General features: G+C 28.0%; 1 protein-coding gene and 1 long non-coding RNA gene across 4 annotated transcripts in view; both read right to left on the bottom strand.

Annotated features, from left to right (window-relative positions):
• Positions 1-26286, bottom strand: part of LOC122509309 — a 72883-nt gene that overhangs the window by 26784 nt on the left and 19813 nt on the right. For 2 of the 3 annotated variants that reach the window (XR_006302344.1, XM_043623292.1), the window contains exons 4-9: positions 14157-14180; positions 10405-10422; positions 6074-6091; positions 4908-4925; positions 4657-4671; positions 2434-2451 (exon numbers count right to left, since the gene is read on the bottom strand). Coding sequence is in view for 2 of the 3 variants with exons in the window: in XM_043623292.1 (XP_043479227.1) it covers positions 2434-2451; positions 4657-4671; positions 4908-4925; positions 6074-6091; positions 10405-10422; positions 14157-14180 (111 nt within the window). In the remaining variant the exon portion in view is untranslated. Of the gene's footprint in view, positions 1-2433; positions 2452-4656; positions 4672-4907; positions 4926-6073; positions 6092-10404; positions 10423-14156; positions 14181-26286 lie in introns of those variants that run through there. The other variant, XM_043623275.1, reaches the window with a different exon arrangement.
• Positions 14187-26286, bottom strand: part of LOC122509328 — a 30137-nt gene continuing 18037 nt past the window's right edge. Inside the window, exon 3 of the long non-coding RNA XR_006302352.1 lies at positions 14187-14374. This is a non-coding gene — a long non-coding RNA (uncharacterized LOC122509328). The remainder of the gene's footprint in view (positions 14375-26286) is intronic.

Here is a 26286-nt window from a genome sequence, read left to right on the forward strand (position 1 = left end):
CACCTTAGGGACAAAAAAGTGGCCACCTTAGGGACAGGACGACATTTTTGAAAAGTTACTAAAAAATTTTATAACACAATTTTATCGATATTCATTTATAATATTATTGTATTATATGTAAACAAACTTACCAAAGTTTAAAAATTTTAAACTATTAACTGTAATCACTGTATCACTTTTAAAAAAATTCTTTCAGAATTTTTCTATCTAAATTTAACGATGTCTCTGTTAGAAACAAACGCGTTTAGTTATAGGTCTAAACATAACCAAAAAGTTCGTCTTCATAAACAATGAAAATAACCTGAAGCATTCAGTGCTGCCAAATGATGCACAAAAATTTCCTTAGGGTTGCCACCTTGGGGCCCTCTACCCTATTATTTACGCTAATTGGAATCTGTGGATACTTATCGCTTTATCACATTTAGAGAATGACCTATTGAATTCGCCATGTAAAATTTCTAAAAACTGATATCAAATTGGTTATTAACGACAGCAAGAATATTTGAGTTATTAGTTACAATTTTGAAGTTTTACAATTTTCTTTTCTCATTAGCTATTTAAGCAATTGTTACGTCACAAACAAGAAAACTTTTTAAATATACCTAACGTTCCTCGTTTTAAATTAGTTTCATAAATGAATCTAATTTGGGATGAGGATAAATCAATGAGCCTACTAAATGTACTGAGAGAATAATTTATTTAAAAACCAACAAGAAAGAAAAGAATTGACAAAATACAATGAGTATAATTGAGTTTAGAAAATTTTACTTTTAAAGAATAACGATTACTGGTGTTGTATGAACTGGTGGTTGTATCTGGTTGTCCGATTTCCAATGGTGTTGAGGGCTAGACGCAATGGGGCCTGTCACAGTTGTCCTTAATGGTTGAGTGTTGATCCTCTTGTTTACATTAATGAGATAGTGTATTGTGTTTTGAAAATATCTGCTTTCTTCCAGACAGTTGTCGCCTCTTGAACAAATTTTGATGCTTCGAAATTTGTTATACTTCGATATAAGATTTGTTGAAACTTGGAACTGCGTTTCAATATTAGACTTTCGTTGATACTTGGGTTTATTTCCAATTTAATATTTTTTGGAAATTATTAAGTTGTATTTTAAAATACTGATTCGAACTTCGTTTCAAAATAAAACTTGAAGATATAATTCACTCGTTGATGATATACTCTTTATACTAGAGCGATGGTTCACGATGTGTTCAGGTTGATTCCCAAAAAATTACTTTCTGTACTGAAGATGTTATGAGGTTGGCTTTAAAATTATTACTATCTGTACTGAAGATGTTATGAGGTTGGCTTTCAAATTATTACTCTCTGTCTGAATGAAACTGCTTGCCCTTTTTATATTGAATTTTCATAACTGTAATGATCCCGAAAAATTGTACACGTGCTAAAATTTGTTTCTTCTTCTGCTAGTTAATAGCGAAAGAACTTCTCTATGCATTGTTTTAAAAGGTTGTCGAATTGTCGCTACATCGTTATTCTTTTTACATGAGTAATAATATTACTTTTCTTTCTTGGATTGTTACAGTTTCAAAATACATAGTGAAATACATACAGTAATCAATATGCAAATATTATATGACAATAGAATTAAAATAGAAAAATGTATTAAATATAATACTAAAATATAAATGTGTATAAATGATAATTACAATATTTTAATAGAGAAATATACTGAATATAATGCAATAATTAAAATATAGATTATAAGAGTTAAAAAATATATATAAGGTAAATACAATATATTATAAGAACACACATACATTAGTAATATAATTTGTAGAGTAATAGGTTACGGACGTAACACAATGTAAATGAAATATAGAACTTTATTGTCAAAATTGAACCGAAACTCAAAATAGTGTGTTAATAGTTTTAAGGTATTTTAACTCGCTAAATCCGAATCTTCATGTGCAGCCAAAATTTGCATAGTAGCTCGAATTTTAAAATGTATTACTCTCATAGAAACTTGGTTAGTTGAAATAGAAACACAGTTAACAAGTACAATAGGTTTAATTAGTACATTATTAAATAAGGACATTAAAGATTAACTAACTATAGTATATTAATCAACAAGGGTATAATTCCTAATGCACAAAAGTGGCGATTTCAGATAGCAGACGACAGGGAGTAAAAGTCATTCACTTGTTCGACTTATATAAAAATGGTTTGCACATGGACGCTATTTTCATATGGTCGAACAAATGAGTGACTTTACTCCCTGTCGTCAACTATCTAAAAGCGCCATTTTTGTGCATGTGGGATAAAAAATATTTTTTTTTTAATTTAAACGGTATGAAGATGCAGAACTTCTTTGGCCTTTTTATCAATATCGGCAAGTGAAAATATATGACATACTTTTTAAATTTTAACTAGTAAATGAGTAATATAATTTTTAATTAGGTTACACTCACCAAATGCTCTTCATATTTCTATAAAATAAATAAAAGAGGAATTATTAGTTCATCGTGCAAGCAAGGAATTGTTAAACTAATAGAAGTTTCTCTTATTATTCTCTAACTCTCTGGTAGATGGCTAGAACTACATCTCTCGCGCACGACTTTTCTCGCATAGAGTATAAGTATCCGTCTCCTGAACAGACCATTCACAATATTATCTTAACTAATAATGATAAAAGTTAACGTTTACAACGATAATGACAATTTTTATTATTATCCACTGATCACGGATAATAATGCACAACTCTAATTCTTTGGGGAAATTATTAAAATTTTTATTATAACGCTGTTATAATTACGGATGTTATATTAAATAAAAATTGAATATTGAATAATTTATTTAAGGTAGTATTATAGTTTGTGTCAAACAAAAAATCAATTTTTATTTCTTTTACTTTCGTATTCTAAATTATCTGAAGAATATAATTCCCAAATTATAGATTGAAGAAATTTCTCTTCTCAAAACAATGATTTTCAAACTGTCGGACAGCATAACTCGAGTTCTTTTCAACTGATTTTAAAAAAACCCTGAATAAAATTTCTTTCTTATGAAAGCCTTCAGGCATCCCCTTCAAAGCCGATTGTCTTTTTTTGTGAAAGTTAGAACATAAAAATGGGTAAAAAGATTCCATTTTTTGTAGATTTTTCTTAAATTGTCGACATTTTTTTATTTTTTAATATTTTTTATCCGGGTTAAGGAGAATGCCTAGCCACATATCACAGCTTTAAAACCACCTTTGGTTTTTTTAGATCGGATGTTCTTGAGAGGCTGTAGCTTGTCGGATGATTAATCGTTCATTTTTTTATCTCGACTTTGGTGCTCTCTAGTGATGAAACCAGCATAGTAAAACAAAATTTTTTTTTATTCTTGACAGGCAAAAATGTTAATAACATGATGCAAAAAGTTTCATTACCTACTTTAAATAAATTCATTACCGAGAAAAAAATGTTGTTTCAACTCATTTTTCACTGCTTACAAACTATAATAATACCTTAATATTATATGATTAAATATTTGCCTAGAAGACAACTTTGCTGCAAGCTTGCATTACGACTTTACAGAAAGCTTATTGAGTCATCTTGCAACTTTGTGACATTTTAGTACTTGCAACGAACTTATGTGCTGATTGTCAATTCTCGAATTGCCTAGACATTTCGAGAATTGCCTGGTCTTCAGGTTTTGCCGATAACATATATATAAAATATGAGTGTAAAGTGGAGAAGGTGAAAAAATGACACTTTTTTAGCAATTAGAAAATATTCAAAAAAGTAGTGAAAAATTCTTAAAAGTGCAAAAATATTTATTGATTCATGCTTAAAATTAGTTGATTAACTATTCTTTAATGATAAAACTAGTAAAAATATAAAAATAATAGATAAAATATGTTTTTAAAGTCGATCCGCCAAATAACCTACTTTTGACGTTTTTATCATTTAATTACGAGAAGGTGTAATTATTGAATTAAATAAAAACTCACCGAATATAGAGTATTTTTGATGATCTTTCAGGATTTCTTATCACTTTTTTAATTTTTCCTTTAAATATACAAGAAATATTGAGTTGAAAATACGCGATTTCTGAATTGTTGCGTACTTTACAACTTAATAACTCCGTTAAAGAAAAATAAAAAAATTTGGCATTTTCACAACTTCTAAATCACAACGAAATCTATACACACAAAAATTTTCGTTTTGGTCCCGGGACTAATTTAAAAAATATAAAGGTTTAAAAATTGCACACTTTTTCAGGTTAAAACTATTTGTTTTCTTAAAATTGAAGTTGGTTTCTTGTTGTTAATCACGTTCCGATCATAGTGTTTAAATTAAAAGCCAACTTCAATTTTTCGCACCTTCTCCACTTTACACTCATATTTTAATAAAAGTAATAAATATTTTAATATAATTCTTTTCATTTCGTTCTTAATATTAATTAAATTAATGATTAATTTAATTAATTCCTAATTCTGATAAATAATTTCATGAAAGAAATTATATATTACTTCATAAATATTCGGCGCAAAGTTTCAAAACTCAAATAAGCCATGGTCGATTTCCACAGATGGCCCCTGAATAAACCTAATGCAAAGATAGAGAAATTTCTACTTGGAACTGTAAAGTATACAAAAAATACTCTTCTTGTAATTTGATATTAATTTAATTAATTGTCAATACTCCTACCTTTATAATGTCTTCCTGCAAAATAAAATAAAATGATGCTTTTTATTACTGTAATTTTATAATATTACTTTATTACTGCAACTACCTTGCAGTCAAATATTAACATTTTTATTTTTTTTAAATCAAAACGATATGAAGATAAAAACTTCTGTTGCCTTTTAGTTACTATAGAGTGGTGAAAATATTTGACACATTTTTTAAACTTTAACAAATGAATCGATACTTGAATTTATTAATTACGTTATACTTACACTGTCAACATTTAGGTTCTATAAAAGAAACAAAAAAGAAATTATTACTTTATCATGCAAGCGTGCTTGCAAGGAATTTAAAAGTTATCATTTTTAAAATAATGTCCTTGGATGTTCAAAAATGAAATTAAAAAAAATAAATTGTAGACCTCATTATGGGGTGTGTGTGTGTATACTTCTCATAAACAAAAAATTTCAACCCCCACTAGGAGTTTCTAATTACGAATAATTATCATGTTTCAAAATCAAGTTTCAGTCTGTTTTCGGCATTCATCCAGGATGAAATGATTCTTTGTTGTCCCTGACTTTTAATTTTATAATAATTTTAAATTCATCATTACTAATTAGAAATTTTATTTCATTTTTAAGTAATAATTTTATTTATGAATGAATACGTAGAATAAAATTCCATTAGAGGCTATGATAATGTAGTTGAAGTTTCAACTATTGTTTCAAGCACTTGGCATATACTTTAGAATAATTAAGAGACATTTAATATAGGAGTTGGCTTAATTTGACCCAGGTGTGTACTTGTCTTTAATTTTTATAACAATGAGTGATTCATAAAAGTTTTAAGTTTTAGTCTCCACAGATATAGTAATAACACGTAATAACGAAAATAATAGTAGTAGTAGTTTTAGTAATAATATTAATAAAAATAATAAAATGAATTTTAAATTTTTTGGTAAAAAAAACTAGCAATTAATTCAATTTTTGTAAATCCTTAAGTTTTATTTTAATTATTGGTAACCGTAAAGAAAATATAAATTAAAAGACATTCCGTAAAAACTTTCAAGAAAAAATTTGACTACAAGAAGCGGTGACACACACAACTACATAAATGAATATAATAAATGTATAATTTTGGCTATAAGACTTCCAATTTTTTTTAATAAGTAAATGAACAGATAATAATTTAATTATAACTTCATATACCTAACGAACAATTTTTTTAGTCCTATAAAGGAAACCTCAGAAAATTTTTTATGACAATCGATCCAGTTAAAAAAAGTTATGGGTCAAATTGACCGAGAGTGTCTTACGTGATCAAAAAATAGGTATGTTCTCCAAGGGTTAATTTTTTTTAAATCTGAACAATATTTAACATATTTTTAAATTTTTACAAATGCATCGATAATAGAATTTATTAATTCCATTAGACTTACAGGAACGTCTTTATATCTCTGTAAAAGAAACAAAATAAGAATTATTACTTCATCATGCAAGCGTTGTTCAACTGAAAATTTTGATATTCAATTTTCTACATTCCTTAATATTTCGACGCCTCTCGTTGATATAATGCTTTTTGAAAAACAAATTAACAAAGTGACTTCAGATTCAAGTCGACACGAAACTAAATTAACGAATTAGATTTATTTTCGTGTCGACTCAAAACAAAAGATTGAAAAACACAATTATTTAGTGTCAATTACAGAAAAATTGTTTCCCCTGACTTACGTAACTAGAGCAACGTAAGTAATTAATGTAAGTCACGTAACCAGAGTAAATTATGTAACTACAGTAACTTACGTAACCAGAGTAAATTACGTAACAATTTTTCTGTGATAAATAATTATGTTTTTTAATCTTTTGTTTTGAGTCGACACGAAACTAAATCTAATTTGTAAATTTAGTTTCGGGTCGACACGAAACTAAACTCAGTTTGTTAATTTAGTTTCGTGTCGACTTGAAACTAAAGTCACTTTGTTATTTAGTTTCGTGTCAACTCAAACACTAAAACGAAACTAAACTTTCGAGACGGTCCCTGATTAAATTACAATTATATATCTTAGAATGTCAGTGAATATCAGTTTATTGTTTAAAAGTAGCTGTTAATATGCATCCTCTCTTACGTAATAAGTATTATTTTGTAAACAACTGAAATTAAAAATTACATTGAACTGAATATTTCAAAAAATAAGTGTCAGCTAATTTCAGAATGTATTGTTTCGCATTGAAATTTTTATAAGCATTTTTTTACAGGGAAACTCCAAAAAAAAGTAGGGGAAGTGCGCCGGTTGTGGGCACCCCTACGTAAACTTCGACGGCAAGCAGACTTTACTGATCTAAGTATTGCAAGTCGTGTTCGTTGACAATACGGACTTTTCGTATTGATAACGAAACAAATAAGGTAACTGCACCAATTGCTGAGGGTGCACAAATTGTCGAGGATCATAATTTTCTTTTTTAGATAAATAGTATAATATATAATATTTAAGAACAAAAAAAATTTCTAAATAATATTTGTATTTTCAACTGTATATTTATATATTCAAATTTCGTAGCGATTCTACTAAAATAATTATTTAATTAATATTATAATTCACTGCTGTGAAATTTACTCAAATCTCCATTTTCTTAATACTTCAGGTTGATTAAAACAGATTTTTAGAAATGCAAATTAAACGTATTTATAATGACTTTTTGTGTACAAAATTATTATTATAATTTTGTACAAGAACTAAATTAATTTTGTATGCATGTTTTTTTGTTAAAAAAAAATATTTAATATTTTTTAAAAGCAAATCATCGGTATTTGGTTCCTTTTTTTTGACAGTTCCATTTTTCGAGGTAATGACTCGAAAATTGGTGTAGTCACTTTTTTCGCTGATGCACCATTTATCGATGGTTAAGTGTTTATTTACTAAACGTCAAACATAAATGCCAAACATTTATAGGTACAAAGAAAAAGAAAACAAAATGCTCCAAAAATTTACAACCAACAGAAAATAATCAACCAAAACAACGAGGAAGACCGAAAAAAAATTAATAAAAAAAATGCATTATTTAAAACTGAAAAATTTTGTTCTATAGTTTAATTATGATAAACCATTATATTCACAGTTCGTAATAAAAGTTTATTTTATTCGTTTACAAATTTAATGTGACTTAAATTAATTTATTTTTTCAATTAATGTCTGATTAATAAAATTGATTAAATTTAATTAACTTATTTATAAAAGTTTAAAAAACAGTTAAATAATTTTCTGTCCTGTATCATCTACTATAAAAATGTTTTATATCGATATTATAAATTATTCAATTATAGTTAAATAAATAATTTGTTTTCTGGTAATGTTCTATAATATTTTTATGGAAAAAATAAATATCTACTCGATTTTCAAATATCTGTACAGGTTAATTGTTAGGGTATATTGGGTTATATGTTTAAAAATGTCATACCCTCGGCAATTGGAACAGACCCTCGAGAAATTAGCACAAGACCATCGACAAATGGTGCTTTTGCTCGATTGACTTTTAAATATATTTTTTGCTTAACAATTTAGTTTATATTAAAAAATAAATATGAATATTAAACATTATTAGATCCTTCGTTTAAATATACAAAAATCAAATTTTAAAGTGCATTTACTTTCGAGAAAAAATATGTCAAAGTCACATGTTGCCTAAAACCCTCGACAATTGGTACAGTTACCCTATATGCATTTGTGTAATAGCTGTGAGCATAATAAAGGAAATTTGCATTAAATAAATAAAGTAATTTTGTATTGTTTTCGAAGAGCAACATGTGGGTGTAGATTCGTTCAGAAAAAAAGGGTTTAATTTTTTTTGCAGTGTTGTCATTATATTTTGTGATTTACCTTCGTGTTTAACCAAAATCCTGCATCACAAAATGTGTTGGTCTTTTTAAAAAATGACTGTCATTCCCGGTTGTGGGCACCTTAATGTTAAGGAGGCTCTACCATCTGACAATGATGTGGACTACTGTCTCATCTATCTAAACTTTTTGCCAAGGAATGTGACAGCCGCAAACTCCATTAAATCCGATTAATATAGTCGTTCAGTGCATTAGAAGTGCGTTATGGTTTGCATACTAGCCACTTCACATGCAAGCATTATGCTTTTATTAGCGATGAGCATAGTTTCCTTTAATATTTTTTCATTTTTAGCGGATTTTTCAAGGGTGCCCACAACCGGGTACAAAAATTTTTTTGTTATAAAATTTCCATTTCACTAAATATTTAATAAAACTTCTTTAGTTAAAAGAATTAATTTAATTCCTTCACTGGCAGTCACCTTAGACCTCTAGCTTTAAATTCGTACACATATATTTGTATAATATGCACATGGACAAATGTTATGAGGCAAAAACAAAAGAGTGCCCACAACCGAAACACTTCCCTTACTAAAAGTTGAATAATAATGATCTTGCATTCCTTTTTTAAAAAGCATTGTATCAACGGGAGGCATCAATTTGGTAACATAAGAAATAGAAAAATTATTTTTTTAAAATAATGTTCTTGTATGTTTAAAAATGAAATTAGAAAAAATAAATTGTTTATCTCATTATAGCATAAAAAATCGTCAGTCTTTGAATATAATTCATCAAGTTTAAGTATTTCGATTTTTTAAGGGGAGTGACACCTTTGAGGTGCCTTTTGCACCTGTTATTCGTGAATTTTTTAAAACACAGTAATAAAGTAAATAAAAGGTTTCTAGGACTTTATTTAATAACATTTTAAGTTTACGAAAATTTATTTATACTTCAAAAAAGTTTCAATTTGTTGTCTATAGAGGGCGCCAAAGTTGGTCTCGTTCCTCTGCAGTACAAATCGGTGGACAAGATTCCGGCTAGACCGTTTAATCTAAATAAAAAATTTAAAGTTTTTCTGAATCTGTAATAAATTTAGCTTTAGAGCACGTAGGATATTTTTAAAATATTAATTTTTGTGTATTTGGCAGCTGTTTGAAGAAAAAAGTCGATTTTTAGAGCAAAAACTTTTCAAAAAATCTATTACCAAAAATATCCGCTACGCACTCTAAAGCATTATTAAATAAGGAACTAAAAACGCTTTGGCCGAAAACAATCCGATCAAAACTGTTCCAGTCAGATTGTCCACCGATTTGAAAACGTCATTTCGAGAAAAACGCATTTAAACTTTTGTAATGTGAAAATATAAAAAATGAAACCACTGTTAATCTACGTTGCCTGCATCATATAAGTGACTTTCTACATCAATATTTCCTTAGCATTTTCATCCTTTCGAACAATTTGATGCTGTCTTCAGTATTCTTGAGCTGCTACGATAAAAAAATATCCGAAAGCGCTAAAAAGCACTCGAATCACTGTTGGACACCTTCTGCAAATTTCGATTTCTTTCACACAGAGTAACTTCGAAATTACTTCTCATGATATAATTTCTATTCTACACATCATAAAGTATCGTTTTAGCAAAAAAATGAAATCAATTTTTGTCGGGTCAAAGGTGTCACTTTTCCTTAAATTATAATAATGTAGGAAAGTAGTGTAATTTACAATATTCATTAAACAAACATTTTTTATAAGTAAACAAAGTTTTTATGAAGGGAACATTAAAATTTTAGCTTTATCATTGCAGCACTTTTAGAATTGTAATTTTAAATTTATTGTTTAAAGCTGATTGTAAAAATCATGATGAGAGACAAAATGAAAATATACTTTTTAGATTTTAACAAATGAACCGATAATAGAATTGATTAATTTGGTTAGACTTACACCGCTTGCATCATCTTCCTATAAAAGAAACAAAAGAGAAATTATTATTTCATCATGCAAGCGTTGTTTAACTTAAAATTTTGAAATTCAATTTTCTACATTACACAAAAAAAATAAGAGGTTAAAATTTCTAAGGTACGGTAACTCATATTTTTATACAACAGATTGAATCAGTAACCTCCCACATAGCACCATATTTTGCGGGAAACTAACCGTGTTAAGTTCTGTAGCTAATATGGTTACTTTCCCGTTAGCTTCCCTAGACATATAAATTACCTACACTTTTTACTTTTCCGTGTTAACTTGCAGAAAGTTATCTAAGAAACTTTTCTGAAAACAAGTAGAGAAAAGTTGGTGAAATATTAAATTGTTAGTTTTATACAATTTTGTTTGGTTATCTTTTCTAAAACTATCTCTGGTAAGTATCTTTAAGCATAAGAAGGTAGTTATATAGTTAATTACCCAGTGGGCACAGGGACGTCTTAAAGACGTCCCTTTTTGTCCGCGGAAAATTCAGGGACAATGATGGTAATGTGAGTTAACGATCTCACTTGTCAATAAAATGAATTTAACTTAGAAAAATTCCAATGAATTTCACATTCATAAATTTCTAAGTCCAAGTTGAACTTAGAAAATGATAGTTTCTATTAATGAAAATTTTTCTATTTTCAAATGTTGAATGAAAAAGACGTCTTTTAGACATCTTAAAGACATCTAATGGCCAAGACATAGAACATGTATAGGACGTCTTAAAAACGTAATAAGTTCCATGTGCGGTTTGCTGCGGATTTTAAAATAGTTTTCGAAAAAACGAATTTTACAAATTTTATGCACGCTTTGCTTTTATTATCAGTGATTCCTCAATACTGTGCGAAATGTAAATGTTATACTTTGTCTAAAGTGATATTGATTGATTTATTATATATTTGGCCTTCTTATAATCTGATTAGAGAAACAGTAGCTTGTAGTATCACGTCAAGAACTTTTAAACCACACTAAATGTTCTACTTCAGTTTATTCTGGAAAATAGAAGTACTGACCTTGAGGTAGTTTTGATATGTTCTTGGGGACTCGATGGGAGTAGTAGGTATGCTTGGAGAAGAAGGCTCCGAAGCGAGAAATAAAGATTATAAAAAATTTAGACTTCATCACAGTAGAAAACACAGTAGACTGGCAAATCTCGAAGATATGTTTTATAGAGCTATGGACACTTCTGATTCCCTTTTATCAAGTTTTCGTTTGAAAGCACGTCTTCAACAAAAAAGTCAACTACCTTATCCTAACGAAGTACGACTTTTGTTAAACATAACATAGAGTTATCTGAGGAAGAAGATCTACAATCAGATGTAGATGATGAAATTTGAGATTTTAAAATGCAGATCTTATCATTCATATTCATTCAATAAATAATTAATACCTGCTTTAAAAGTCATTTATCTAGAAAAAGACTACAAAAAACATATAAAAATTAGAGCTGTGCAAAATAATTCGAACCGAACTGTTCGAATTTTTTCGCCTAGTTCGAATGTCGAAAATTCGACATTCGAGTTAGCTTAGTTCGAATGTCGGTTTTTTGACATTCGAACTAGCTCAGTTCGAATGTCGAAAAACCGACATTCGAACTAACCCAGTTCGGATGTCGAATATTCGACATTCGAGTTACTACAAAATTCGAACCGAACCGAGTTTTGTTCGGTTTTGGCACGCTAAAGTGTCGAATTCTAAAATTCGACATTTCAGTCGCCCAGTTCGAATGTCGAAAAACCGACATTCGACATTTCGGCGCCTCAAAACCGAACTAAACTCGGTTCGGTTCGAATTTTGCACAGCTCTAATAAAAATATTTTTTTTAAATAATAAAAAAATATAAAAAACAAGAAATAAAAAAACAAAAAAAATCGAAGCAATTGGAGTCTAAGTCGTACTGTAACTTCGTAGTTAGGCTCTAGAAACTACAATTTGTGTAGGCTAACTACAGGCACGTCCTTTACACTACCGGTCAAAATTAAGAGACCACCCATTTTCAGATGATTGGAAAACATTTTAAAACATAAAATGTATAGAAACTAAAATTTTTTTCTTTTTATTTTTTGAAAGATGTTAAAATTTTGAAAAGAACAAGATCTTTTGGAAGTCATTTGGCCAATATTTTTTTTATATATTTTTAAAAAATCGTCATTTTCAATGTATTACAAAAATTTAAATAACTTCTAAAATAATGAACGCTTTTCAATGATCTTAGGCTTATTTTAAAGGTTATTTATTACACTATAAGATTTACTTATAGGCATTAACGTGTAATTTTTTTCTTAGAAAATGCAGACCGTCAAACTTGAACCAAAAAAATTCAAAAAATTAGGAACATTCTTATTAACAAAAAATAATTTTTAAAATTCAAACGTATTTTTTTAATTAAATTTTCTTAAAAAATCTACACTATATGATGTTTTATATATTTTCTAGAATAGTTTTTAGTACAGAAAAATTGTTCCCAATTTTTTGAATTTTTTTGGTTCAAGTTTGACGGCCTGCATTTTCTAAGAAAAAAATTACACGTTAATGCCTATAAGTAATTCTTATAGTTTAACAAATGACCTTCAAAATAAGCCTAAGATCATTATAAAGCGTTCATTATTCTAGAAGTTATTCAAATTTTTGAAAAACATTGAAAATGACGATTTTTTAAAAATATCTAAATGAATTATTGGCCAAACGACTTCTGAAATATCTTGTTCTTTTCAAAATTTTATCATCTATCAAAAAATGAACAGAAAAAAATTTTAGTTTCAATAAATCTTATGTTTTAAAACGTTTTTCATTCGCCTGAAAATGGGTGGTCTCTTAATTTTGACCGGTAGTGTATATTTACAAAATTTTAATTAATTATTTACATTTTAGTGCAACTTTCAATTAATACAAGCCAATCTAATAAATTGTTAAAAATTTGTTCTGCTTTAAAATCAATTATTTAAAATATTTGAAATCTGACTTCAGATTCGTAATCAGCGACCCCAAAAACTTAGTAGATATCTCAGAGGTAATTTTCAAATTTCCGTTCTAAGGGTATAGCCCTGGATGTATACAGAGAGTTTTATAACTCTTTAAAAAAACTATTTTTCAATTTTGCGAAAAGATTACTTATATCATTGTCATTATCACAAATTTCATCACCAAGTTGCACAATATTTGGATATCGAGAACTTTCACGTAGAGTCGATGTATTTCCAAAATGTTTTAACACTTAATAATGATTAAATTTTCGGTTTCTTGCAAGTAACCGTTTTAACAAATTTTAGAATAAAATATGTACAAAGCAATCTCAGATTAGAGAAAATTGTGTAATTTGTAATATTTTTGCAAGTTTTATAGTTTTTTTTATTGTTCTTTATGTATACCCTTTTCGGGTTTTTACATATCTGATAACCCCTTGTATATTCTCCAAATTTCCCCAGATTCCCCCTATTTGCGGTCCGAAGCCGGCTTTTGTTAGAAGTACTCGTATCTGCATGTCCCTCTCTGACCATAGTCAAGGGAAATTACGGAACATCTTAATTCGAAGTCTCGATTACACAAACAAGTCCTCGACGTTCAAATCTTTCGCTCAGATTATCTTACGCCCGAAGAAGGCATTATTGAGCTCGAGTGTACTCAGGACAGATTTTTTTCAGTTTTCCTCTCCTCAATTATGTAAAAATTCCGACTTATGCAAATATTTATTTTAATTAATTATATAATTTTTTAATTGTATGTACCTTTCTTCGTTGCAGGTTTTTTCTCTAAAAAACAAAATGGGAGTTTATTAATAAAAGCAAAATATTATGTGAAGTTTATAAGATACATAAATTACACTCATTGTCAAACTCATAAGATATTATAATTTGAGCTAATGATTTTTAAAATAATATCGCTTTCTGATAATTAAATTTAAATATTTGTTTGTTATGGTTACACATACTATATCGGCTTGCAACTGAGGAAAAGAAATAAAAGTCATGTTAATTCTAATAATAGTAATAATTAGTTAAAATAATATTTTTATTTTCAATCTTAAACGGTATTTTTATAAAGTTTGATAAATATCAACATTAGGAAAAAATTGCATCTTTCTAGATACATTTTGTAAAAAGTTAATAATTAAAAATTATAAGTATATAAATTTTTGAAATGATAATTTTGTTTCAAACATGCATCGGTATTTAGGGTAACAGCTCCAGTCGTTGGCACTGCGCTAGTGGTTGGCACCCCTCTTAGGTTTTCTTTAAATAACAAGATATAGCAAAAATCTAGCATGTTTTGAATATGATTATTAAAATTTCCAACATTTTTTACAAAAATCTAGTATATAACTTATTAGAAGTAATTACTTACTTGCATTTAAAAAAATTAAATTAATATCATTCTCAACGTGTTAGGAAATTTTCAGTTTTTCTAATAAAAATCTTAAGAAAACTGAAATTTTTGAACTTAATTTATTATTATTATTAGAAGTGGGTAAATTTGCTTTTCTCTTTGCAAATGTTTTAGTAGAATATTTAAATATTGATAATTAACACATCTTGTCTTAAAAATTATTAATTCATATTTATTTCAAAGGGGTGCCAATAAAAATATTTAAAAAAGCAACTGTTCCAGTCGTTGGCACACACATATGTCAACGACTAGACAAGCAGAATTTTTAACCAAGCTCCAGTCGTTGGCACCCCTCATTTTGCAATGAAAAGTGAGGTTATGTAGCAATGTTTATACGTCTAGTCAATAATTTCAGTCTCTTTGAAAAATGATATATACACTTATTATTGAATTATATATAAGTATATTTTTTTGTATTTGTTTATTACTTCAAATTATAATGAATTATCCTTGATTAATCACAAAATAAAAAAAATTTTAATTTGCTTGTTTGATACATAAGAAATTTAAAGGTTATGTATGAGTGCCAACGACTGGAAATTGGTGTCATTATATCATTATTAGATAATTTAAAAGTTTCAGTTTATTTTTATTCAAGATTGATCATTTTATCGTATTCTTCATTAAATTCTGAATACATATACACTGTAAAAACAGTGTCTCAATGTAAGACGTTTCTGTCCCACTTTTGAAACATTTGAAGTGTTTTACCATAATAATTTTGAGATAAAACACCTCAAATGTTTTAAAAGTGGGGACAAAACGTCTTACATTAAGACACTTGTTTTTACTGTGTATTACTATAAGTATTATATAATATTAGCTTTTATCTATTAAAATAATTTAAAATTAAAGAAAGTGAATTTATCATTCGGCAGTTAAATATTAAATGCGTGAAAGAAGCTATAAATTATCCGAATCAATTTTAACTTAAATATCTTAAATAAATCTCAATAAGCTTATAGATTTCATATGTATCGACAGCACAGCTGCCCGAATACAGAAACCTGCTTAATCTGAAAAATATTTTCGAAATTAATTAATAATTTCAAAATTATCAAAGAACTCAGAAAAAACGGTAGCATGGTGGTTTACGAGCCTACGACCTTTTTATTGCCGGTAGACTGCTCTGACCACTGAGCTACATGCACCCCGAGACTCTCCGAGTTCCATGACATATACTATCCCTTCCTACATTATTACACGATAACGCATGTAGCTCAGTGGTCAGAGCAGTCTACCGGCATTAGAAAGGTCGTGGGCTCGTATCCCACCATGCTACCGTTTTTCTGAGTTCTTTGATAATTTTGATATTATTAATTAATTTCGAAAATATTTTTCAGATTAAGCAGGTTTCTATATTTGGGCAGTTGTGCTGTCGATACATATGAAATCTATGAGCTCATTGATATTTATTTAAGATATTTAATTTAAAATTGATTCGGATAATTGATAGCTTCTTTCACATTTAATATTAAAATAATTCTTAAAGTCAAAATTTGGCCTTAAGGGTGCCAACGACTGGAGCAGTTACCCTATATAAAGTTCAGTAACATTTTCCGACCGAGTTACTGAGCAAACGTTCTCTTTATCGCTCTCCTGTTTAAAAAATTTGATAGAAATGTAAAGAAAAAAATTTCTTTCCATTTCAATCGTGTTTCTGAATCCAAAATTTTCAACAATTTATTACAATCAGTTTCTATCACGTACTTTTAATAGAAAATCTATCCAAATCAATACTTTGTCTATCCGAAAATTGTCCCATGTTGTCCCACTGATTTCAAAGAAAGTCCTATCAAATTCTATCAAAATTGATTATTAAAAATTGTTTCCAATCCAATAAGATTTTTTGATTTAAATTCTATCAAATCCTATATCGAAAAATGACAGAAAGTTCTTTCTCATTGTATCAAAGGTGGTTACAATTGAAAACATAGTTTTGAAATAAAATATTTGTGGAAAAAATAATAAAAGATTCTGATGACCATTAATAACATTATATTCTTAGCACACTCCAAACATACAAACATTTTAATTAAACTGGAAGAATTAAATTAAAACTTGTACACTATGGGAATCGAACCCCGCACCTATGACCTACCTATCTAAACGCTTATAACGACCGCGGCTATTGAATCGACGTGAGAAATATTTTTCGACCTGTCTATATAAACTGCAAATTTAAAAAACGTAAGTTTATGTAAAATATTATAATTTTTGTAAGTACCTATAAAAATACAAGCAGAAATTAAAATATTTATAGAGATTTGCAATATATGCTAGTATGTAAAAAATATTAATTAAATATTTAATAAATTTTTGCTCAAATGACATTTAACCGCTTTGTAATTTTTTGCAAATATTTGCAAAAAATAACATTAAGCGAAATAAAAAACAGAAAATTCGTAAAAATTAAAATTCGCAAAATGACTTCCTGGTTAAAAAACCGGACAGATTTCGGACTAATCCGAAATTTGTCCGAAACAATGAGGTTTATGGTCAGGTTTTTGTCACCGGAAATTAATCCGGAAAAATTCGAATTCTATACGGTTTGTGAACAACTAGTGAAACCGGAGTTGGTCCGAAGAAGTCCGAAATTAATCAGTTAATTTTAACTAGTGAATCCGGAATTAGTCTGAAACAGTCAAAAGTTAGTCCGGACAATTTAGTGAATGTTAATAAAAAAATAATTATACAAGTTACACATATTAATTATTACCCAGTAAAAAAAGAAGTATTGAGTGGAGCGTTTAGGAATTGAGTGAAGCTCTGAGCCAATACGGATTCGAGTAAAAACCGTATTGGGACGTTTGACTCAATCTTTTTTTCATCCGCCGAATACTGTCTTATTTTAGCATTAAAATTAAAATCACATGACCAGAGTACACATTATAAATTGAAAGCACAATTGTCCTGGAATGTAAAAATGCCGATTTCGATAAGAAACAGTGAATATTTGTTAAAAATTGGTAAAAGCAAAGTTTGACAAGCGCGACTGAATTTACCATGTGAATAAATGAATTGGTAAGTTTAAATGGACGAAAAGAAATCTACTGTTACCGACAGAAAGTTCCTAGAGAATGTTAAATAATGAAATTTCATTGTTTTGTTGAATTAACCACAATTCTCTAGGAACTTTCTGTCGGTAACAATAGATTTCTTTTAGTCCATTTCGTCCATTTAAACTTACCAGTTCATTTATTCACATGGTAAATTCAGTCGCGCTTGTCAAACTTTGCTTTTACCAATTTTTAGCAAATATTTACTGTTTCTTATCGAAATCGGCATTTTTACATTCCAGGACAATTGAGGCGTTCAGTCAAATAACTCGATCTTCGATCGGCTGAAATTTGTGAAGCCAGTCAATGGCATGAAACATAGGGGGAAAAAAAATTTCAAAATTTCGATATTTTAAAAACGCTATCTTAAAGAAAATCAAAAAGCACAACTTTTTTCTTATTGTCATTTTTTTATAGAACGATTATTTTTTACAAAAAAAAATAAAAAGTGAAAAATTTTTATTCTGAAATTTAATGAAATTTTAAAACATAAATCGCATTATCTACTACAAATATAAATGAATTTGATTTCAATTTGGTATGTATACTCATTAGGGTCTCCTGAAACTGAAAAAGTCTTAAAATTTTGAAAAATTATTCATTGTTTATATTTTTTTTTATTATAAATGATGACGTGTCAACAATGAAGCTTTGTAACTTTCAACGAGAAAAAGTATGCGGGGAAGTTTTGAGTTCAGCAAAGTTGCAGTGAGAAAGTTGTTCCTCAATATTTAAGGAAGTTTTTTGGAAAATTTCAAATAAATTAGTTAACAAACAAAAAAGTTATGTAATTTTTAAAGAATGCGCGCGCTGCGCGTTGACTTCAATGTTTGATACGAATATTTCATGTTTTTTGTAAATGTTTTAATTTATTTGAAAACATCCAATCTATTTAATAGGAAAATATTACGTAGACAAATAATGTATATATTTAAAAAAAGTACAAATTTTCTCAGTATATTAAATATTGTGTGAAATAATTGTAAAAATAAAAATTGCTGAAAAGTATAAATATATTTAGTTGAACAAAAAAAAATTGTCAAATTTTTTAATGTGCTAATTTTTGTAAACAAATAAAATTATTATTATTCAAATAATAAAGCATGGAAATAAATGAACTGCATAATATGTGAGTGGTAAAATTGTGAAAATAGACATATTTCACGTGAAATATGTCTATTTAAATAAAACAAAATAAATAAAAAAAATAAATAAATAAATAAATAGACATATTTCACGTGAAATATGTCTATTTTCACAATTTTACCACTCACATATTATGCAGTTCATTTATTTCCATGCTTTATTATTTGAATAATAATAATTTTATTTGTTTACAAAAATTAGCACATTAAAAAATTTGACAATTTTTTTTTGTTCAACTAAATATATTTATACTTTTCAGCAATTTTTATTTTTACAATTATTTCACACAATATTTAATATACTGAGAAAATTTGTACTTTTTTTAAATATATACATTATTTGTCTACGTAATATTTTCCTATTAAATAGATTGGATGTTTTCAAATAAATTAAAACATTTACAAAAAACATGAAATATTCGTATCAAACATTGAAGTCAACGCGCAGCGCGCGCATTCTTTAAAAATTACATAACTTTTTTGTTTGTTAACTAATTTATTTGAAATTTTCCAAAAAACTTCCTTAAATATTGAGGAACAACTTTCTCACTGCAACTTTGCTGAACTCAAAACTTCCCCGCATACTTTTTCTCGTTGAAAGTTACAAAGCTTCATTGTTGACACGTCATCATTTATAATAAAAAAAAATATAAACAATGAATAATTTTTCAAAATTTTAAGACTTTTTCAGTTTCAGGAGACCCTAATGAGTATACATACCAAATTGAAATCAAATTCATTTATATTTGTAGTAGATAATGCGATTTATGTTTTAAAATTTCATTAAATTTCAGAATAAAAATTTTTCACTTTTTATTTTTTTTTGTAAAAAATAATCGTTCTATAAAAAAATGACAATAAGAAAAAAGTTGTGCTTTTTGATTTTCTTTAAGATAGCGTTTTTAAAATATCGAAATTTTGAAATTTTTTTTCCCCCTATGTTTCATGCCATTGACTGGCTTCACAAATTTCAGCCGATCGAAGATCGAGTTATTTGACTGAACGCCTCAATTATACACTTATCGAAGAATTCGATTAAAATTGTATTAAAGATAATTAAGAAATTCTAAGATAAACTAAGGAATTTTTAATAATAAAAGAATTCTGAGAATTTTATTATTTATAAAAATAATTGAATTATTGAGAAGAAACTTATAAAAAATTTGTAAATACTTATTGAATTTTTGTGAAAGGTTTTTTATTTATGAAAGTAATTAAATTTTTGCTTACATTTTATTTTGACAAGAATCTTGTTAAAAATTTTAAAAATAATTGAATTTTAGAGAACGATTTTATTATTTATAAAGATAATTGAAATTTTGATGAAAATTTAAAAAAAATTTTAAACATAATTGAATTTCTGTGTAGAATTTTGATACTTTTGAAAATAATTAAATTTCTACAATAATCTGTAACTTCTCCAACACTCAATTGTTTATAGTGTTTTTAACTAAAATTCTTCTACATATAAATTATTTTTAATAATTAATCAAATACAATATATTAAAAAATTTATCTAATTTCAGGAGAATTTGAATTATTAGGCATTTTTCAAAAATCTAAGTTCTTTAGAATTTTTAATTAAATTCATTGAAAATTTTATTTATAATAATTCACTGGACTCCAGACTGCCCCGAAATTTTTCCACACGGGTAATAAGACTTATTTCGGACTGGGGTGGTTTGATCGGATATTATTCGGATTGACGTTAACTATTACCGGATTCTTTGCATACAGATTTCGGATTGTTCCATATTTGTTTCGCATTAAATCTTTTAACTAAATTAAATTCGGATTATTGCGGACTGATTTCATATTCTTTACATATTGATTTCGGATAATTTCGTATTTATTTTAGATGAGTTTAATTTCAAATTGTTGCGGACTAATACCGTATTTCGTGCTTACAGAGTTCGGATTGCTCCAGACATTTTGCGGATTAAGGATTTTTAACTAGATTAAACTCGAATTGTTGCGGACTGATTCCGTATTCTTTACATATTGATTTCGGATAATTCCGTACTTATTTCAGAAGTATTCTTCACGGGCCATAAATTCAGATTATTGCGGACTAATAGCGGACTGAATTCGTAGGCATTCAGGATTACTCCGGAGTGTTTTCGGATTCAGGTTTTCGTTCGGATTGATATCAGACTAGCGCGGATCATTTTCAGACCTTTTTGTAAAATTTTCGGACTAATCCCTACTAATCTGTCCGTATTTAATCCGGAATTAACCTGAAATTTTTACCAGGGGTGGGTCAGATCAGCTCAACTGTGTTAAAAAAATTTCAATGATTTTCTAAAATATTAAAACTTTTATGAAGCTCTGTAGTTCAGAACAAAACAATAAAACACTTTTAACCGTTTTTTGAAATCGAGCACGTGTGAATGCTCGGGCAAACCCCAACGCGCGCGTTCCGCCCCTTGATGCGTTCTATTGTTTACCTAACCTTGCATTACCATGTATACACCTGAAAAGGTGTATACACACACTCAAAATTCAAACGAAGCGTTCAATTTGCTTGCGTAGCGCTTAAACCCAAAACACGTCAATACCGACTCTAAAATCGTCAAAATAGCGGCAAATTTGGCTGCAGGCATTTTTAACGAGGCCTATGCATCTGTGCTGACCACTATGCAGCTGCTCGATATTATTATCGGGCAACAATGCAAAACTTTTGCCGATAATATCGATGCGGAGCGCATAACGAGGGAAAACCGGCGCTCGTCATTTTCGAGTAAGGAGGCTCGGACAGCTCGACGAGAAAAAAACCTTCGACAAAATGAGTTCTTTTAAGAAGAAGAAGAACTACTATATGGGCCAGGAATAGATGATTAAAATTTAATTAGTGCAAGTATCCTAAAAATTGTATTTTTTGGACCTAAAACTTTAAATCGCTTTTTCTCGATTTTTCAATTTCACACGTCATAGAAAATGGTGCCGGTGATAGCAAAAAGAATTTTTGTCCGATTGACAAAAATGAAAGTGTTCTTGCTTCAGTATTAAATTATCTTCTATTTGATCTAAAATAGTTGGACAAAAGTATTATTTAAACTATTTTTGTGCACCTTAAAGTGAATTGTTTTTTTTTAAAGTGAACTTTTTTTTCAAACTTCGAAAAAATTTGGAATTTTTTAATTTCTTCGGTATTTTTTTAGTTCAAATAGAAAAAACACTTATAAAAAGTAAAAAAAATTTGGTTTGACTGTTTCAGATGCATTGTACGACCTCCATCACCGGCACCGATTTAAAAATGCAGACTGCAGCGCTCCACAAAAATCGTTGTTACTAAGAAGAATTTAAATATTTTTTTAAAATAAAAGTTGGTTTATAAAGTTCAAATACAGTTGAATATCACCAAAAAATTTTGTTTACCGCAATCATTTCCTTCCCTTTCAAAAAAATTCCTGAAAAAACGCTTTTTTTCGCCTTTTAAAGGAGACTACTGCCTTAACAAAATATTACAAAATTTAAAAAAAATTAAAAACTCAAAAGCCGTTTACCATAAATAATTAAAACTTGCACTGATTACACAAAATTGTTTACTCTTTTAAAAGAAAATATTTGCATGATTGTAAATTGAAAAATTCCATATTTTTAATAACAATTTTATTAACAATTTGAATTATTTATGTGTTCTCTACCCCTCCAAATGCAATGAAACTCATAGAAAGTATACTCAGTAGTCTCTTCTTGAAGCCCCTACTAAAAAATTTTGGTATTTTTAATTTGGAATGTACATAACGAATTTTTTATTAAAAACGCGCGTCCACTCTACAATGGGAAAAATTTGATTGTCGTGGAAAATTCAGTCTAGAAGTTACAAATATTATTTGTTTTTAATAAATTTTTTTTTAAATAAAAGTTTATAAAATTGTGCACCCATCAAATTAAATCTAATATCTTAACTTTAACCCTAGAAGGAGTAACTGGGGTGTCTGGACACCCCAAGCAAAATTCAAAGTATTCCCATGGCTTAACCAATAATTTTTTTACGCTCAAAACCCGTTGATAATTTAGTTTAAACCTCTATCTTTTGACACCTGTATGTGCCGCCAAAAGTTTTGCTCTAGAAAGAGCTCTATCTTCTGCTAAAATACGTCAGGGGTGTCTGGACACCCCAGTTACTCCCTAACGTTAGAAAAATTGTCAAGATAAGTAAATTCAAATTTTTTTAAAAAATCGTTTTTAATTAGTTAAAATCATCTAATAAAGTATAAATTGATAGGTTATGCATGAAAAAGTTGTATTTTATAAAAAAGAAACATTTTTATACAAAAATTCTATTTTTATGAAAAATAGACATTCTGCATTTGTAACAACTTATGGAATTTGAGTTAAGATTTATTAAAAATTTCTGTGCTCTGTCTGCAGTCAGAAATTAAATTCTAATACAGAAAAATGTAGTATATGTCAGTCAAATTTAAATTATAAATTCTATATTGTTAATAATATTTTAACATATATTAGAGGTATTAAGAATTGATAATTAAAACTTTGATTAAATATTAATTTACAGAATCATTTCATAAGTTATTAATTTTTAAGTTAATGTATTCAGATATATTAAGTTTGTAAAATTTTAAATCTATAACACCATTTCTAGTAAATATTAATTGTTTAAGTCCATTTTATAGTTCATTTTTATGATTTTCACTATTCGTCAATTGTCTTTAATTTCTTTCACTTCAGATGTTCAAATAATTATGTTTTTTGGAACTAATACAAAAACTAATTTTTTCTATTCAACTTTAAAAACCTAAAATAGTTTTTAAATTAGTCAAATTTTTAAGAAACTACAACGTTTTTTGTGAAAAAAGTCAATTTTGCAATTTTTTGGTGTTTTTTTTGGGTTTTTACGGTTTTTTTCAAAATTTTTTTAATTTATCAAAGTATAATTAATATTATTGCATTCCTTACTAAAAAACCAATCAATTCATTATAGAAAATTTTTTTACGTCAAATAGAAACCTTATAAAACAAGTTTAAAGCGTGGGGTTGGCGCGCGTTTTTAATAAAAAATTTTGTTATATGTACATTGGGAGCGTTCACAAATGATGTCACGTTTTTGGGGGGAGGGGGGGTCTCTACTAAACGTAACACAATGTACTTTTACATGTGAAATTGCATAAAATTGTGTGACAGGGGGAGGGGGGTCTAAAATCCCAAAAAATTGCGTGACATCATTTGTGAACGCTCCCATTCCAAATTGAAAATACCAAATTTTTTATTAAGGGCTTAAGGAAGAGACTACTGAGTATACTTCCTATGAGTTTCATTGCATTTGGAGGGGTAGAGAACACATAAATAATTTAAATTGTTAATAAAATTGTTATTAAAAATATGGAATTTTTAAATTTACAATCATGCAAATATTTTCTTTTGAAAGAGTGAACAATTTTGTATAAAAAGTGTAAGTTTTATTAATTTATTGTAAACGGCTTTTGAGTTATTAATTTTTTTTTAAATTTTGTAATATTTTGTTAATGCAAAAAAAATAACAAAAATTTCAAAAAAATAGTTAAAAGTGTTATATTGTTTTGTTGTGAACTTCAGATTTTCATAAAAGTTTTAACATTTTAGAAAATCAACGAAACTTTTTAAAAAATTTGAGCTGGTCGGACCCTACTATTGACAAAATAGTATGGTAAATGCCCAAAAATCATGTTTTTCGCTGTTTTTGTAAATTTCTATCAGGTAAATCCGACGTGCTAGAGACTTGTCATAGGAGTCAAATTAAAGCCTGAACCCTGTGCTTTAAGAAAATAAAGCGATATTGCTGACAACAAAGTAAATTAGCCGTCAAAAATGATTTTTTTAACAGTTGGCAATCATAAAAATTGACTGACACAGTCCGTAAATACAACTATTTCAAAAAATGATTGGATTCGCTTAGAATTTATTGCTTTGGGGTTTTCGGGGTCGCTGCTTACAAATATGATGTCAAAATAAAAAAATTTGTAGTTGGATTCATAATCAACGACCCCAAAAACCCCCGAGTAACAAGATTTAAGTGAATTTGATCAATTTTGAAAAATAAGTCCGCCATATTGGATCCGACATTTTGAATTTTAATAAGCTGACAACATATTCGTAATCAGCGACCCCAAAAACCACTGAGTAACAAGTTTTAAGAGAATTCAATAATTTCTCAAATAGTTTTATTTGCGGACAGTGTCAGTCAATTTTTATACTTGACAACTGTTAAAAAAATCATTTTTGACGGCTAATTTAGTTTGTTGTTAGCAATATCGCTATATCTTCTTAAAGTACAGGGTTCAGGCTTTAATTTGACTCCTATGACAAGTCTCTAGTACGTCGGATTTACTCGGTAGAGATTTACAAAACCAGCGAAAATCATGATTTTTGGGAATTTACCCCCACTTTACTCAAAATCCTGACGTGATGGGAGGTTTTCGTTGCCAGATTCGGATTCAGCGCACCAAATACTGCGGGAAATGACTTCTCGATCTCAGACAACGGAAATTTTTATTTTTTTGCAGGCTTGTGTTATTAGCAAAGTATCTAAAAATTTGTAAAACTGTCAATTGCGAAGAATGCAAGTTTGCAAAAATAACAAATTTGAAAATAACAGTTAACTAAAATAAATATTTGTAAAAATGTAAATTTGCAATAATAATTCTTTGCAAAAATAACAATTGGCGAAAATGACAATTTAATTAATTCCAATTCGCGATTAATCAAACTCTTTAAATTTAAACTTGAAATTACAAATAGAATGCATCCCCGATTCAAATTAAACCAAGATGACATTAATCTTTCACTCTGCTATATAAATTTGGAGTTGAAAATTCCAAACTCAAGCTTGTTGATTTTTAATTTGACATGACAAGTGAAATTCCATGTGAAAGAAATTTAATAGATATTTTATCAAAACTCATAGATAGAAAGTTATAAGACGTTTCAGATAATAGGATTTGGTAGAAAATGTATCCAAATCATTGATAGAGAAATATTAGATTTTCATGTTGAAAGAATTTGATAGGTATTCAATTAAAACTCATGAATAGAAAACTAGAAGATATCTAGGGTCATGGGATTTGATAGAATTTGTATCCAAATCTTTGATAGAGAAATATAGTATTTTCATGTTGAAAGAATTTGATAGGTATTCAATCAAAACTCATGGATAGAAAATTATAAGATTTTTCGACTCATAGAATTTCATAGAATTTGTATCCAAACCTTTTAATAGAGAAATAATGGATTCTCATGTGGAAAAAATTTGATAGGTCTTCAATCCA

The sequence above is a fragment of the Leptopilina heterotoma genome, unplaced genomic scaffold (genome assembly GCF_015476425.1).
Source record: "Leptopilina heterotoma isolate Lh14 unplaced genomic scaffold, ASM1547642v1 Lhet_115, whole genome shotgun sequence".
Taxonomy (NCBI): Eukaryota; Metazoa; Arthropoda; class Insecta; order Hymenoptera; family Figitidae; genus Leptopilina; species Leptopilina heterotoma.